This window comes from Tauraco erythrolophus, chromosome 6, assembly GCF_009769465.1.
Source record: "Tauraco erythrolophus isolate bTauEry1 chromosome 6, bTauEry1.pri, whole genome shotgun sequence".
In the NCBI taxonomy this organism is placed as follows: domain Eukaryota; kingdom Metazoa; phylum Chordata; class Aves; order Musophagiformes; family Musophagidae; genus Tauraco; species Tauraco erythrolophus.
The window spans coordinates 20236644-20252867 of record NC_141470.1 but is presented as its reverse complement, the minus strand read 5'-3'; the positions used below and the strand labels follow the sequence as shown (position 1 = coordinate 20252867).

At 40.4% G+C, this 16224-nt stretch overlaps 1 protein-coding gene across 1 annotated transcript; it reads left to right on the top strand.

Moving 5' to 3' along the window:
• Positions 1-312: 312 nt before the first annotated feature.
• On the top strand, positions 313-15795 carry SLC5A12 (solute carrier family 5 member 12). Its single transcript, XM_086613521.1, is given in 17 exon segments — positions 313-505; positions 508-668; positions 2675-2740; positions 3761-3812; positions 5129-5196; positions 6256-6410; positions 7471-7611; positions 9010-9139; positions 9474-9562; positions 10812-10924; positions 12134-12201; positions 12562-12691; positions 12989-13087; positions 13279-13504; positions 13732-13835; positions 14063-14184; positions 15637-15795. Coding segments are annotated over 17 exon segments (2076 nt in total).
• Positions 15796-16224: the final 429 nt, after the last annotated feature.

The window sequence follows — 16224 nt, the reverse complement described above, 5'->3', positions numbered from 1 at the left end:
TACAGATTTCACAGCAAAGTCTCCCGTTCCAGGCTGCCTGGCAGAAGCATCAGTAGCACTAGGGTCGAAGTGTGTTCAGCACCTTCCTAACTCATCCTTTTCATTTTATAAAAATAAATATTTTTACCTCCTTAGAGGCGAACTGGATTTAAAAAAAAAGAAAAAGTCTCCTAGCTTAATAGTCTTTCTGTTTATTATTTGTCATTGATGAGCTGCACATAAGCTTCAACTTGGTTATCAACAGTTTGGCTGTTCAGAGCAAGAGCTATAGAAAACCAGTGTCCTCCATCAGAGAATTGTCCAGCTGGTGCTATGTCAAACTTCGTAGCTCCGGAAGTCAAAAAATTTGTGGCTTGGGACTACGTTGTTTTTGCTTCACTGTTTTTAGTAAGTGCTAGCATTGGAATCTTTTTTGCAGTTAAAGAGAGGAAAAAGAAAACTTCAAAGGAATTCTTGGTGGGCGGTAAGCAGATGACATGTGGACCAATAGCTTTTTCTCTCACATCAAGTTCATGTCAGCGGTAACCGTCCTGGGGACACCCTCCGAAGTTTATCGCTATGGGGCATCCTTTGTTCTGTTCTTCCTTTCATATGCACTCGTCATCATTTTCACTGCTGAGCTTTTTCTACCTGTATTTTACAGATCTGGCATTACAAGCACTTATGAGGTAAGTAAAAATAATAACAAAAGGCACTATTCTAACATGAAAGTCAGAATCACTAATATAGGTATTTCTAGAGAAAAATCTCTGACAGAAGACTTTCTGCAGTGTTTTACAGAACAAACGCATTGATACATTTATTATTTTTAGTAACTGGTTGCATTAAATTAAACTAGTTATTTATATTGCATAAGTTGAAAACACATATGCATATATAGCAGAGAGGATAAGGACTTAAACACCAGCACAAAGTTATTAGGACTGGAAAGTATTTAAATTGTATCCACATGCTTTTGATCTTACAAGTAACTGTGGTTCAGGTATTAAAGATGGACTTTAAGAACAAATTCAATAGCATGCAACTCAAACTTGGTCTAGATCTGGCAATTTGGTTCCATTTACTACGCAAGTGGACTATTAGGTATCTACAAAGCTGAGGGGAGATAAAAGACAAAGAGGAAGAAGATGGAAGGTCTCTTCCAAAAAAAAAAAAAAAAAGTCATGACTGGAGAGTGAATTCAGGGATTCTTTAAGAAATGAAATGAATGACCTGAATTTTCTAGAGTTTTTGCCTGGCTTTCCTCCTGGAACACACTATTCTCTTCATATGACAGGTCAGCAGTTAAAATATAAAATCCCATAGTCCTTGTGCTGTTATTGGTAGGAGCACAATGTGCAGCCCTGATGACCTGCATGCCCATAGGGCAGTTTCTGGGCATTTGCGAACAGCCTTTTAGCCACTTTAATCAACTACTACAAATTTGGTCACTCCTGTTTGTGGGCAGTTTCAACTAAGCAAGAATTGGATGAAGAAAGTCAAGTTAGATCATGAGGAGCTTCCTGGTAACAGAAAGGCTGCTCATGTTCTCTTAAGTCCAAACCCAAGGAAAGGTCTTGGTCAGACAGACAAATTCAGCTTAGGTATTTGGAAATGTTTCAGTTACAGGTTGGAAAAAAATTAAAATTGAGCTTCTATTCACATTGACAGAACTAACTGCATTTTTCAGCTGTTTTTTATGAAAGATTAGAGAATAAATTACTACTCTCATATGAACCACCACAGGTGTCATTGTAGTCAGAGTCCCTTCAAGCACGCTCGAAAGATGACTCTGCTGACTTCATTAATTATTTTTAGAACAAGTCAAGCTACATAAATTAGCTATTTATTTGTATGGCAGACTGTGGGGCTAATTACACAACAGACAAAAAAGATGAATAAAATTAACAAGAAAGAAGCTGTTTTGGAAGTAGTGACTTGTAAAAGAGAGAAGACTGTGCCTGATGTCTGCTGGGGAGCACAAGGGATTACGGCCCAAGAAGAGACTCAGCCCACCCAAGGCTGTGTGAGAGGCTGCCACAAGGTCAGCAATGCAGATTTAACCTTTTTAGTCAACTCCACAGAAAGACTCAGGCTTAAAACCTGGGCTTTCGGGGGCTAGAGATCTACTCACCTTTCAGTTGTGGAAGGGAAATTGGTAAGAATCCCAGTTGATTCTCCATATTGACCATGTGCATCTTTGGCTTTAGACTGAGACTGGGCAAGTGAGAAAAGCAGCTTAGCTCAAGCACTGTGAGAGCCTTTATGTTGCTTTTTCCTCCATCTGCTCCACCACTGCTTTTGTCACTACAGGAGACAAATTATGCTATTTCTCCTAGAGATCACCTCCAGTTTTCTCTTCATATAGTTGGAATATACTTCAGTTTGAAGTTTAAGTTTCTTTTCCTTGTAGCCCCTGGGCTCTTTTATTCCCAATAAAAAAAAACCAAACAACATATACTCAACACTGCAACTCAACATATGACTTCAAGTACTTGCTACTGAATAATTACTAATACATAATTATTGCTATGTGTAATAACTATCATGTTTGCCTGCTCATTACTCACAGCAATAGTACCAGCTGCTAGTAATTTTCCTGGCACAGCAAGCTGTTAATCAGGGCAAACAGAAGGTTAATAGCTCTGTCGTAGATGTTACATGTGCAATTTACTGAGATTCCTCTTTTTCCTAGTATTTGGAGTTAAGATTTAACAAGATTGTCCGTTTTGCTGCAACATTGATCTACATCCTGCAGACGGTAAGACGACATTGACTCTTTGTTTATACTAATTTCACTCAACATTTATTTTGACAGACCAGTCTCTCAGACTGCACTTGTTTTTTTACAATGAGATTTTTTTTTTTAATGAGTAATCTCTTTTCCTTAATTTTTCACTTGGACTATGAACATTAAAAAGAAAGAATGGTTGCATTCCTTACTTTCTAGCTTTGTCCTGTTTAGGATTAAAAACGCAATTTTTGTTGTCTTTGACACCTGGATGTTGTGCTGAACTCTCACAGCTTCTCACATTCTTTGTTTCATTGTGTTCCCTTCAAGTATCTCTCTTTACAAATGAGCAGATTCTGTCTTTCTTGAGAAGCTAGACAAGCTGTATGGGGTACATTTAGTTCACCATTTACGACACTGGGGTGAAGCTATCTCATTCAACAGCTGTTGCAGATGGCATCTCCTGGGACTATCCCCAGGTAACTCCAGTCCTGTAATGGTCCCAGCAGAGACCATCTCAAAAGATTACATGAGTTATGTATTTGATAAAGATGGGATATTGGAAGACATTTCCTTCTACATTAATCCCATTTTATTAATTCCAAAACCTTTCGCAATAGATTTGAATGCTTATTGTCTTTCAGACATGTACACGTGAAGGGCATTGATACAGCTTCTGCGAAAGGGATTGAATGGAACAAGAGAAGTTTAATTTTCAAGATCAATCCAAGCTAACTCTGCATCACTGTTCATGTTTTCCTGAGCTCCTCTTTCCATTAGACTAGGATATTTTTATTATCTAGGCATCTTAGCAATTGATGAAATAAGTAATACCAAGGCAGATAGTGGTCCTTCCGTCAAAAAAGAATTAAATCAAAGATTTTTATTTTGTAAAGGCTGAAACAGAAAGCCATATACAACACAAGCTTACTTAAAGAAACCTCTAGATCTGGTATTTTCTCTGAGCCCTGCTCTAAATAGAAGTGTTATCAGTGAATGCTCACATAAATTTTTATTTTTGTTTAAATGAACTTTTTCTCCTCCATCCAGATCCTTTACACAGGAATAGTGGTTTATGCTCCATCACTGGCACTCAACCAAGGTGAGTTCCCATGCTGCACTACATGGCTACCCCAAATAACCACACCACAAGACAATCAGAATAAATGAGGTGAGCAAAACAGATAAAGAAGTCTAAAAAAAATTCCTTAAGAGTTCTGTAAGAAGGTTTTTGCCCACACCTTGTAGCTCTGTGTTTCTGGCTCCCCGGATTTCTCTCGCATTGCTTCAGCAGGAGCCCCGTGTTTGCTGTTCTGCTCTCCTTTGCACTCAGTAACCACCCGAAGAGGTTAGCAACAAACGATTTCTCAACATCCTGACAAAGTTCACAGTACAAGCTGATGATCCGAGATGTATTCTGTACTTTGATTCCCCCCTTCCCTGTCTCCCATGTTCAGGTTCCCATGGGCATAGCTCCATTCCCTGTAGCTGGAGCTGAATGCTGTGCTGCTTTCTGCACACTTTAACTAATCTTTGAAAACCAGGCTTACGGCATCCACCATGATACATGGAATTAGCAACTCTACTTCCATGGGGCATAAGGAATCACCATGGCCCAACTCCCTAAAATCTCACTAAACTCACTAAAAATCTATTGGGAAGAGATTGGGAGGCTCTTCTCATTGATCATCACAGGAGTTAAATCCAGGTTGCCCAATTCCACCTCTCGCATAGCATTGAGCTTCCTTCCTCTGGAGCTCAACTGGATTTTGTGTGACAGTTCATGTTCTTTATTACATCATACTAACTTTGCGAATGAGAGAACCTTGACAAAAAGATTTGCCCTCACAAACTGTGCTCAGTGGGAGAGACTTAAATATAAGCCAACCCAAAATTTGTACATCTTGTATGAAGTAACTTTATGAAGTAAAACGAACAAGCAAAATTGTTTTAATGCAGCACATTTTAGCCTTAAACTGTTCCTAGTTGCAGGGAATGGAATTTAGTTTGGGGTTGGTTGTTTTGTGTGGTTTGTGTTTTTTTTTTTTCTTTAGAATTCTTTGGAAATCTCTGTAGAACTTGATTTCTCAAGAGAAAATTCTGGACTAAGAACAGAAAGAAAGCATTGTTTATAAAGCTGTGTCTCATAGGAATGATGTTTTTGTTCTGTGCAATTATTCTTCTTACATATCAATTTTGCACAATTCAAAGTTAGTTAAATCCAATTTGCAAGAAAACAACAACACAAAACAGTAGCATTAGGAAACCTGAGCAATCCAGCAAAGATTCTAATAGACAAAAAAGACTAAAATTAATAATTACTTCCATCCTTCTAAGGCTAAAGGATCACAGCTTTTCTGTTTCCACCCAGATGGCCTACCCCCATTTCTCTAACCATTTGGTTTTCTTTCATTTCAGTCACTGGATTCGATCTCTGGGGCTCGGTAGTTGCAACAGGAATTGTCTGCACTTTCTATTGCACTCTGGTAGGTAACAGGCATAACTGAACAGCTGGGATGCAGATTAATTCAACCATCCTTTATACATGACAGGCAATTGCAGATGGGTGGCTTCTAAATACAGGCCGAGTGACTGATTTTAAAGTAGTCGAATACAAAAATAAATTTATTTTAATCTCTGTGCTACAAGTAAGTCTGTTTGGAGAAAAAAAAACCCCAACATTTCCTCTCAAATCCTCTTGCTGTAGGTCTCAAAGTTTAAACCAGACAGCTTGAGGCAGTGTCCAGATAAGGAGGCGATAACCTTCCCCCGCCATACTAAATCTTTTGAGAAGACCACTCTTCTTATCTTTTACAAGTTCTAATCTGAAAAACACTGTAATGAAAAATGTGCTTCCCAGATCAAGAACAGAGCAATAAAACCTGGAAAGGATGATCAACAGGTTATAGAGAGTTCTGCTCCTGAGTGGAAGCAACGTGAGGCTCCGGATTACACAAAGATAAACATTGCAGTGGAAGTGGCAGAGCCCTGGGGCTCAGGACACAATCTAACTTCTGTCATCATTACCACTAAGGAATTTTTTCCATATTTTAGTCCACCCTGATTGAAAATATTTGTTATATTGCTTTAGAACAGTCTTGATGAAATATGAAAGCAGCTGTGGAAGAAAGCTAAACTGCAAATATTCTGGTGTTATTTTTCTGTGTTAGGCTAATTGTGGACCACTGGGCTCCAAGGAGTGTGCAGAGTGCCATGGGAAATACACACACAGGCCAGCTTGTATTCCCTAAGCTTTTATTCCACATCATGATATATCCTTCAAATGCACGTAATGGAGGCAAAAAAAAAGCATTTAACTGGAGGTGAAATATTCTCATATGATTGTGGACACACCATTTAAACTCTGTGTCATTTTCTGACCTACAAAAGTAGAACCTTCATGGGAGAATACAAAGATAGAGCACTGATTTGCTAGATGCTGCACATACAGCACATAAGCTCCTGAAATACAGGGTCTTTCTACCTTTTGCTGTACTTGAACAACAGGAAAGAAGATGAAAGCATACAGTGTCTATTTGTTTTAGGGAGGATTAAAAGCTGTTGTCTGGACAGACGCATTTCAAATGATTGTCATGGTGGTTGGCTTCATGACAGTTTTGATTCGAGGAACTACTCTGAACGGTGGATCCACCAAGGTCTGGGAAGATGCCTATGAAGGATCACGACTAAACATATTTGAGTAAGAAACACATGGCATAAACATTTTGGTTTTGTATATTTAATGTTTAGAAACCCCACCCTCACCAAGCCAAAAAGTACTCAGACTTGTTATTGTACTATTGGTGAACAACCTCGGTGACTCAGAGAAGTCTATTCCCTAGTTCTTCAGTTCTTGGGAACACAGCTGACCTTCCAGGAGAGCTTAACTTCTCTTTCCATTACCCTCTTTGAATAAATCAAAGCCCTGCTGAACTAAAAGGGAGCGTTGCCATTTTTCCTTGCATAACTACAAGCGCAGCCCAATTATTCCTTCTAGTTGCATATATCTTTCATTTTCTATGCATAAAACTGAAGCGTCATTTTAAGTACACTCACCACAGCAGCTAGCAATGGTGCACCAGTGCACTGGGAGAGCAAACTGACCTTCCTTGGGATGTTTGTGGCATTGACTGAAAAGTTCATTGCTCAAGGCAAGTCACTGACAGTTTAGCTGCAAGGTCAAATGTTATCTGCTATACAAATGAAGACTGGCAGAACTGCAAAGATGACAGATGCAAGACAGAAAGATGTCCTTGTACTGGTTAGAGTTACTGAGTAATGAAATTTTGTTGTTAAAAAAAAAATATATAACACTGCAGCTAAAGCAATTTCTTGTAAAGGAAATAACACTTCATAGTGATGTAACTAAGAGTTCAGAGAATTTTTAGAGTACAGTAAGCGGCTTTGTTCAGAGGACGGGGTCCCAGGCAGGATGGCTTGCAGGTTTGTTGCTGCAATATGACACAGATCTGACATCTGAGCAAAAAAAGCTTCATAAATGTGATTTATCTCAATTAATTGGTCCTCTAAGCAGGCCTGCATGATGTATGTTTATCCTGACTTGATAGTAATGTGTTCCAATATGAAAGTAAAACGCGCTTCCAAATCTAAACACATTAGATACTGTTTTTCAGCACAGACATTACCAATACTTCTGGTGGGTAGGACATACCAGATTTTTCTGAAAACTCACCTATCTCTTGCTAAATAAATGTGTGTTTAAAGAAGTAAATTGAATTGCTTCCCTTTTTCTTTTCTAGCTTTGATGTCGACCCTTTGAGACGACATACCTTCTGGACAATTGTTATTGGGGGAACATTTACGTGGCTAGGGCTCTATGGAGTTAATCAGTCCACAATACAGAGATGCATTTCTTGCAAATCGGAAAAGCACGCTAAACTGTAAGTTACTTGTCATTAACCTATTCTAGCAACCAGAAAAACTTGACAGGAAACTATATTGACAGTTTGTCAGTTACGTTAAATAAATATTGGGATTCCATTGAGTGGTAGTAAGCTAATTTTGTGCTGACAGTCTTACTGCCCCTGGCTCTAAATTACAAAAATGTATCAAGAAAGAGAAACGGGTAGCTATCTAACTCCTGCAGTTTACTAGTTTGGGGTCAGGCTGCCAAATTCATCCTCAGAAGCAGACTGTGGAAAAGATGCACACATAGAAGTTGTGCTATCTACAGCTTTGTTAGAAAAGTGTATTTATTGGAATTGTGTGTAAGTTTATTTTATTAGAAGTGGGGTTTGGTTAATGGGGCACTATTGTTCAAGGAACGATCTAAATAAAATGAGATCAACAAATAAGTTATTAAAATTCTAAAATATAAGAATGAATAGAATCAATGGCAAAGAACCAAATGAAGCTTCACAATACAGGCATTTAGGTCTCCAGTCTGCTACCATCCTCAAGTTCAGCATTAGTATGTGCATAGCTAGACATATGTTTTACAAGATTTTTTTTCATAGACCTAGCACAAAGTGCTTGCACACTTGGCTAAGGCATAAAGGTGGTAATTTTTACCTCCTTCAAAAAGTTAGCTTTGTTGCTAGCTGCAATCACACTCATTTTTCTTATATAACGGATTATATCAATTTATACTGTCAAAATTAAAGATCTGAAAAAAACCAGGTTGGAAGTCACAACAGTGAGAACCTCACTAGTAACAAGTCCTGAAAGACCTTTGGGTGCCAGCAGCACAGCTCTGAACTGGCCCTAGCAAGAGACCTTGTGTAAGGAGATGTCTAAACACGATGTAGGCTCTTTAAAATCCGACAGCTCTCTAGGAACTACAGGATTCCTGGACTGCAGCCACACAACCTCCCCACATCCATTTCACAGACTAGTGAAAAAAACAAGCGCACTACTTAGCACGGCAACATTGCAACCCTTTCAGAATCCATGCAAAATAATACTCTGCGTGGCTTAAAGGGAGAACAGCAACAATAACTCCCCACAGACAAAATCTGCTATTACATGGGACAAGAGGGACAGACCCAGCACTCAGTACAGCCCATTCTGCATACAAATTACTGATCTCCTCTGTACAGTTACGTAGAATCTTTATCCTAGCCCTAGAGCATAAAAAGGCTGTATTTCTCCATTTTTTTTGCAATCAGTATTACACACAACTTCTTATCCTGGTGATGCCTTTAAGAAATTATATGGCTTACTTTAAATTAGACAGCTAGCTTTGATTAAGGTGTCTCCCTAAAAAGTTAGGAATAACTAACTTCTAACAGCTTTTCTATTTTTATCTTGTATGAAACAGTTTCTCTCCTTTGTCCTAGGGCACTTTACCTGAATTTATTGGGACTTTGGATCGTGCTGGTGTGTGCAGTGTTTTGTGGTTTGGTGATGTACTCTCATTACAAGAGTTGTGACCCTTGGACTGCTGATTTCATTTCAGCACCTGATCAGGTACAGATACCCATTATTATAACCAGGAGCTGCTTTGGGCCCAGACATAACAGGTATAGAGGCAGTTTAAATTTTATGGGATGTTTTATGACCTTTCAGCGTTCAGGCACAAAGGTGGTTGCTCAATCAAGGCTAGAATATATCTATTCTGGCATTCTTGCAGTACTAATCTGAGTGCTTTTGCCAAACAACATCCCCTTCACTCAAAATCTGACATGTCTTGTTAGTTGGAACAAAACTAGAATTGAGCAACACACTCAGATGCAGCTACTTCTGTTACCCAGGAAAATCTTAACTAACTGCTTGTGCTGCTGTTGTGCTCCTTCTACCCCAGCTCATGCCGTATTTTGTTATGGACATTTTTTCTTCGATGCCAGGAGTCCCGGGACTGTTTGTCGCCTGTGCATTCAGCGGAACACTAAGGTCTGTGAATCTGAAGTGATGTTTTAGCTACATACCATTGATTTCTTGAGGACCCAGAATGAGGTCAAAACATGAAATGCTAAGAAAAGCCCAGCTGTTTTTCTTAGCATGTTCCGGAAAGAAGCAGCATTGCTTTGCTGAGTTACATTATATTTATGCCAAAGTCTAGCTCCACATCTCCACTGTCTTTTTATCCCAAATACATTTTAGAATAACATTATCAACACGGTCAAAAGGGTAGAAAAAATGAGGAAACACCAGTTCTCTCTATAAAAGAGCTCAACTTCCTGAAATACCTTTGGAGCTGCTCATAGCGAAATTGTCTTTACTTCACCTGACTGCCACAACATCATAGTTAGAGGTGGAGAGCTTTCAGTAAGCCTATCTGCACACAAAACAGAATTAGACTAAGAAAAGAGATGTCTGCGCAGAGAAGTTTCGGAAACTGCGTGTTCCTCGGGGGAGTGCTGCATGTTATTGTAGTTTTTGCTTTCTACAGGCCAAATACCAATATTTCATAGGATGTTAGAGAGAGAGAAGAATCAAGTTCACAGTGACTCTATGACATTTGAATAATGTCAGTCTCCAACAGGCTGTTTCTAAAGACTCTTATCTGTAGAAAAAGCAAGAGCACGCTATCAAAAACAGGGGAGGAGGAAAACAAAAGACGACCAAAAACACACCCCATATAAAAGGTACTGGCTGCTCCTGTTAGGATACTAAGAAAACAGAGTTAAAGGCACGAAGTACCAAATACTGTGCTGTAGGTATTGACACTGTCAAACTGTCATGGCAAATTCACAGAGATCATATTTACCAAATATGGGTTCGCTCACCTAGCTATAAGAGTCAGGCTACTCCTATCCTATCTTTTTCTGCTACAAGAGAAAAATAACAGGCATTTTGTGGTATCACTAGTGGCCACTGGGCACCCTTTGACTTGCAAGGGAGTGGTATTTTTATTCTGGAATATGTCTATATTTTGAAGGTCTTTGCAGATGGGTAAACTGAGAAGTCAGTTAGGACGAGTTTCTATTGTGTTCTGTGCCAGCATGAAGCAGAATCTCTAGCAATGGCAGAAGGAACAGAAACCTCACCAGCATCAGCAGCGTATGTGAAAAATACTCTTCAAGAACTGAACATTTTATAGTACTAATGCTGAACAAGAGACAGCATTTCTCTATAAAAACAACTTCATTTCAGATTACATTGCTTCCTATTTACTTCACATTCTTCTCCATTTCTACAGCACAGTAGCTGCCAGCATCAACGCTTTAGCAACTGTTACCTTTGAAGACTTGGTCAAGAAAGGTTTCCCAAACCTCTCCGAGAAAATGAGCACATGGATCAGCAAGGGCTTATGTAGGTACCCCAGATGGGATCCATTTGTTTAATGGCAAAGATGTCCATGCCCCTAGTTGCTATTACTACATGGGAAAATAGGGCAGGATTTTATATACTCAGAGCCTTGAGAATCTCAGACTTTCAGTAGATTCCTAGAGCAGTGAAGAGCACTGTCTAGAGACACTCCTGCAGAAATGCACTTGTACTTCAGAGACCACCACAGGAGCATAGCCTTTTATAAACTCTTAAGATGAGAGTAAAATTAAGCACATGCACTATATGGTGCACCACTCAAAATCCTTTAAAAAGTTTTGTCTACTGAAAATACTGGGGAACACTCTGGGATCTTCTTTACAATACAGAAAGAACAGCAGTGCAGTTATTACCACGTTACTCTACAGTAGTATTACTAAATACTATTATTTTATAGTAGTACCAGAAGACATTTCTATTCCAACACAGAGTATCACATAAGCAGGTTGTTCAGTTTTCCAGAGAAAAATGAAAATGTAAAAGAGTCAAATGAAAAACAGGTTGTCCAAACCTTAAGTGTCCAAAATGCTTTGAATTTTTAAGACACCTTTTTTTTTCTTTTTACAAGTATTGCAGTAATATCCTAACCCTTTTATAAGTATTGCAGTAATATCATAACCATTTGTTGATGTTGTCAAAGACCACAGAAGAGCCAAACTCATACTTTCTCTATCGCTGTAACTGTCTCCAAATTTCTGTTCCTGCTTTTCCATTTACTACTCAATTTTTGCACTCAAGACCTAGAAAGATCACTTTTACTGGTGAAACCAAGGTGTGCTAGCACAGATGAGTTTTGGATGGCTTTTCCTCAAGACTACTACATACAGAGTTTTACTTACCACAAAATTAAAACTGGTGTAAAAGGAAGAAAGCCATGTTGTTCATCATTGTTCAATTCATTCATTAAGTAACATTTTAAAACAATCTAAAGGCAACAGAAATGGAAACACTCCTATATGAAGCATAACTCCTAAATGAATTTCATTGCCAAGTTCTGCTTCATAAGAAAAAACAACCAATCGAAAACCCAACAAGGCTTCACGCAAGATACTGCTGGGTGCTTACCGGTCTGCTTTAAACGTCAAAGCCCAAAGTGCAAATTCCTCCATGCTGCCTGGTCATTTCAGACACTGAATTAGAAATCATCCACACTACTAACCGGCACTGACAACGTTGCTGCCTAATCTTTTCCAGGTCTATTATATGGTGTCCTGTGCACGTCAATGGCTGCAGCAGCATCGCTGCTGGGAGGAGTTGTGCAGGTATCTCACGCTTCACAGATGTGGTGAACTGAACATGAATGAACAGAAATGTAATGAACTGAATAGTGATGACATCCCTGGGGACTGCTAGATTACCCGAACAATTCCTGTGGACACTCTGCTGAGAGAAATAACTAGGGGAAAACTAAAAATTAAAGCATCATAAACCCCTCAACTCCTTCATTATTTACTCACTGCTGGGAAACAATCTTGAGTGTGATTCTTTCTTTATTTGTGCACTGAAAACTGTTGGTCCATTCTCCCCCACCATTTCCCACAGAAAATTACAGACCAAATCCAGAACAGCAAATGCTCCCTCCAGCTGCTGCACTAAGCTCCTGACTCTCTCTGTATCCACAGGCTTCCCTCTCCATTCACGGGATGTGTGGGGGGCCCATGCTGGGATTATTCACCCTGGGAATTGTGTTTCCTTGTGCTAACTGGAAGGTAAGAAATAAAAAAATCCTTATCGTAAAGAAAACCCCTTGGTGTTTTAACTGAATAACTCCATTTTGAAAATTTTTTGGGGTTTTTGGATTTAGTCTCTGGGCTGCTTTTCAAATTTAGAGCCTAGGGAGTCCAAGATCTGTCTGAAGGTCCCTTTGCACTGTCTGAATTTATCCTGTTTGAATTTAACTCTACCCAACTGTGGAATAATTGGTCATTAGATACACATGAGGTGGGTGGGGTTTTTTGGTTTTGTTCCCCCCCCCCCCCCCCCCCCCCCCCGAGTTTTTTCTCTTTCATTAAAAAGAAAAAAATATTCAATACTCACCCCAGCCTATAGTCATATATTCACCTTGCGACACACAGAATGACTTCAATTGCTCTGCCCTTGCCAACTGAGGCAAAACATGATATGAGCTCATTTCATATTGCCCCATGAGTGGTCCCATCACATTTACCCAGAAGTAAAACTAAACTCTGTATTGTAGTTTTGATCATCACAGTTTTGCTTCAACTCTTACTACAAGAAGGCAATAAATCCCCACATTTTATACCTTGGTCGAGAGAATAAAATTGATTTACGCTGTCAGAGACTGTAACTGGTCATCACCTACTCCTGCCTAAGAGAAGCACTTCCCATGCATCACTTTTAACATTATCTTTCTATACATGCCAAGGGAGCTATCGGAGGCCTCTTAGCTGGGATCACCTTAGCTTTTTGGGCTGGTACTGGCTCTTTCATTTACCCAGCACCACCGATAAAGTCCATCCCTCTGCAACTGTCGACCCTCAACTGCACGCTGGCTAACGGCACCGAGGCGCTGACGACAGTGGCTGCCATGGCGGCTCCAGACAGGTATTTTCCCTATCCTTACCACCTGAGCATGCATTTTGGCACAGCCTGAGCCTGCAGCATGTGCCTGGGGTGCAGCCAGTAACCGCCGAATGGGCTGGGAGCACGAACCACTGCCAGATCATACACTGACTGCAGCATGAGCTGTGTTTTGCTGGTATGGTCAACAGACAACATAGACACGTTCGTCATCACTAGCTGCTTCTTTCCCTTTTGTCACCTCTTCACAGGCCTTTGCTGGCAGATACCTGGTACTCCCTGTCCTACCTGTACTTCAGTGCCGTCGGCTGTCTAGGCTGTGCCATCGCAGGGCTGTTGATAAGCTTTATAACAGGTTGGTGTTCAATATATCTACATATATACACAACACATAAATGCTCTTGAACAAGAAACTGACTCAGTTGTTAAAAGAGCTTTAAAAAAGTCCAGCATACGGCTCATGAGACACACTCAGGAGAGGGCAGCGGGCTCCAGTCCCACTCCCCGCCACCAACACTCTGCACTCCCAAGACTCACACCCAGTTTTCCATAGACTTTGGTATCACTGTTTTCTCCTTTCAGGACCTAGTAAAGGAGAAGATATCTCACCGATGTTAATCAAGCCAGTCTGCAACCTGTTTTGCTTTTGGTCTAAAAGACTTCGAGTTCTCCTCTGGTGCGGCGTGCGGCATGACAGCCAGGAGGTGAGTGCCTGCACCCACTGGCTCAGCCCTGCCATGGCATAGGAGCAGTGGGCATACAAGCATGTGTGTACACAAGGGCATGTGCCACACAGCCAGCGATTGCTTTTTAACATTACGCAAGAGATGCTGTGTTGGCACCACAGACTGGAAATGAGATTAGCCAAACCCTCCTGCTTGGCATTAGTCAGTAATAGGTGACCTATTCCCTGTTAGCACAGCACATGAGGACTCATGTTCTCCAGAGACAAACAGCCCTCAGGATGGCCAGCTGCCCGTAAAACCGAGGCTGACCTCCCTCTCCGGCAGCTGAGCAGGGACAAAACCGCACTTTACACCCCAGGAAGGAGCTCACCAAGCTACTTCCTCCTCCCACCGAGTGCAGAGAGAAAGACTTTGACACTCACCCGTCCATGAAACTCTCCTGCTGCAGCCATCTCCACCTCCAGACCCTCCAAGGCTTCTCCCCTCTCAGGCAGCACTACCAGCCCATCTAGCTGAGCTGCAACCACCAGCACCTGGGCCACTCCTGCCCACCACCACCTCCTCCACAGAAATAGGATCAGCTTTTCCCCAGGTGTCTCAGGGCTTCATAGCTCATTAACAAGCCATAAAGGATGAGCACCTCATTTTCTAGCACTGTTGGAAGTTTGCAGAGAAACAACATTGCTCTGTCTCACCGGAATCTGCTAGGTTTAGAAAAGGAACATAAAGCCACATGTATGTTTTAGAGTACTCTACAGCTACCTTCAAATTTTGAAAGTAATCTTTCAGCTGCAAGGATCACAGTATTTGTCGGTAATGTAGAAACTGTCCCTCCACCCAGCTTGCATTAAGCTTGACATTAAAGTTGAGGGTTTAATTTGGAGAGCAGCTGTGGCTCTAGATTTGCTTCAGCTGTTTCACTTGGTTTTTAAGTGCTCAACACAGCCTTCACCTATAACTTTTCTGGAGGAAAAAAAAATCTCAATAAAAGCAGCAGAAAAAACCAATCACATATGCATTTATTCCCTTGTATTTGCCTAAAATGTAGAACAACAACATTAATTGAGTAGTTGCAGTGTGAAACTGTAGGCTAGACAAAAAGAACGATCCACTAAAACATAGATAAATATGCAAATGAAAAACTAAAGTGATTGAGAAGGCACCAAGGGCATGTTTCAGGACTTTTACATAAACAGAGGAGTTGTGAGAAGTTGTTTCTGTTGCTTTTGCTGAAGACTTTCCATAGGTGAATGAGAAAATCAGTGGTTGTTTATGGAGGGCACGCACACTAAGGAGTGTCTGTTTGTGGGTATGAAAGTCATTTTAGGTAGCGAAATAACTCCTCAGATTAAATAAGAAAGGATATCAACATTTCAAAATATAACAAGATTTGTATTCCCTTTAAGCAGAGGAAAAAACCAGTGAATACAGGCTTCGAACTACTAGGGTATTTTCTTTCTTTTTTTTCAGGTGGACTTTGAAAAAAATCTGCCTAAAGTTATTGCAAATAAAACTGGAACAGATGACACCTTCAAGAATAATATCAACAAAGAAAACAAACACCAGTTCCCTGGTTACAATGCCGAGGAAAAATCCTATACTAATATGAGCAGAGAATCTCGCCTCTAGAAGCTGAGGGAGAAGGGACATTTAATCAAACTTTATTTCCCCAGCTTCAGAAACGAAGAGCTCTTTTTATTGCATTTGCCAGCTTGTAGATGACCAAGAGGGAAGAATTGCTCTCTATAGCAATAAAGGCCAGATTTTTATTTATGAGTTTCATGACAGACCTGGGAAATCATCAGACAATGGGGTTTTGGAAGCACTGCTATTTCAGAAGAAACCTTTCGTGAATCTCGTTGTGGAAGCTCCTGCTCGGAAGTAGCTGCAACACATCTGTATCACATGCTCTGTTCAGTAACTAGTCAGTGAAGGGAAACGTGCAAAGGTGAACTTGAGATAAAATGAGACTTCGGATAAGCTTCTAGGGTCTCTCACTCAGGCAAAACTGTGAACTACCTTCTCTTGGAGGGGAGAGGAGGGAGGTCAGGCTGAGCT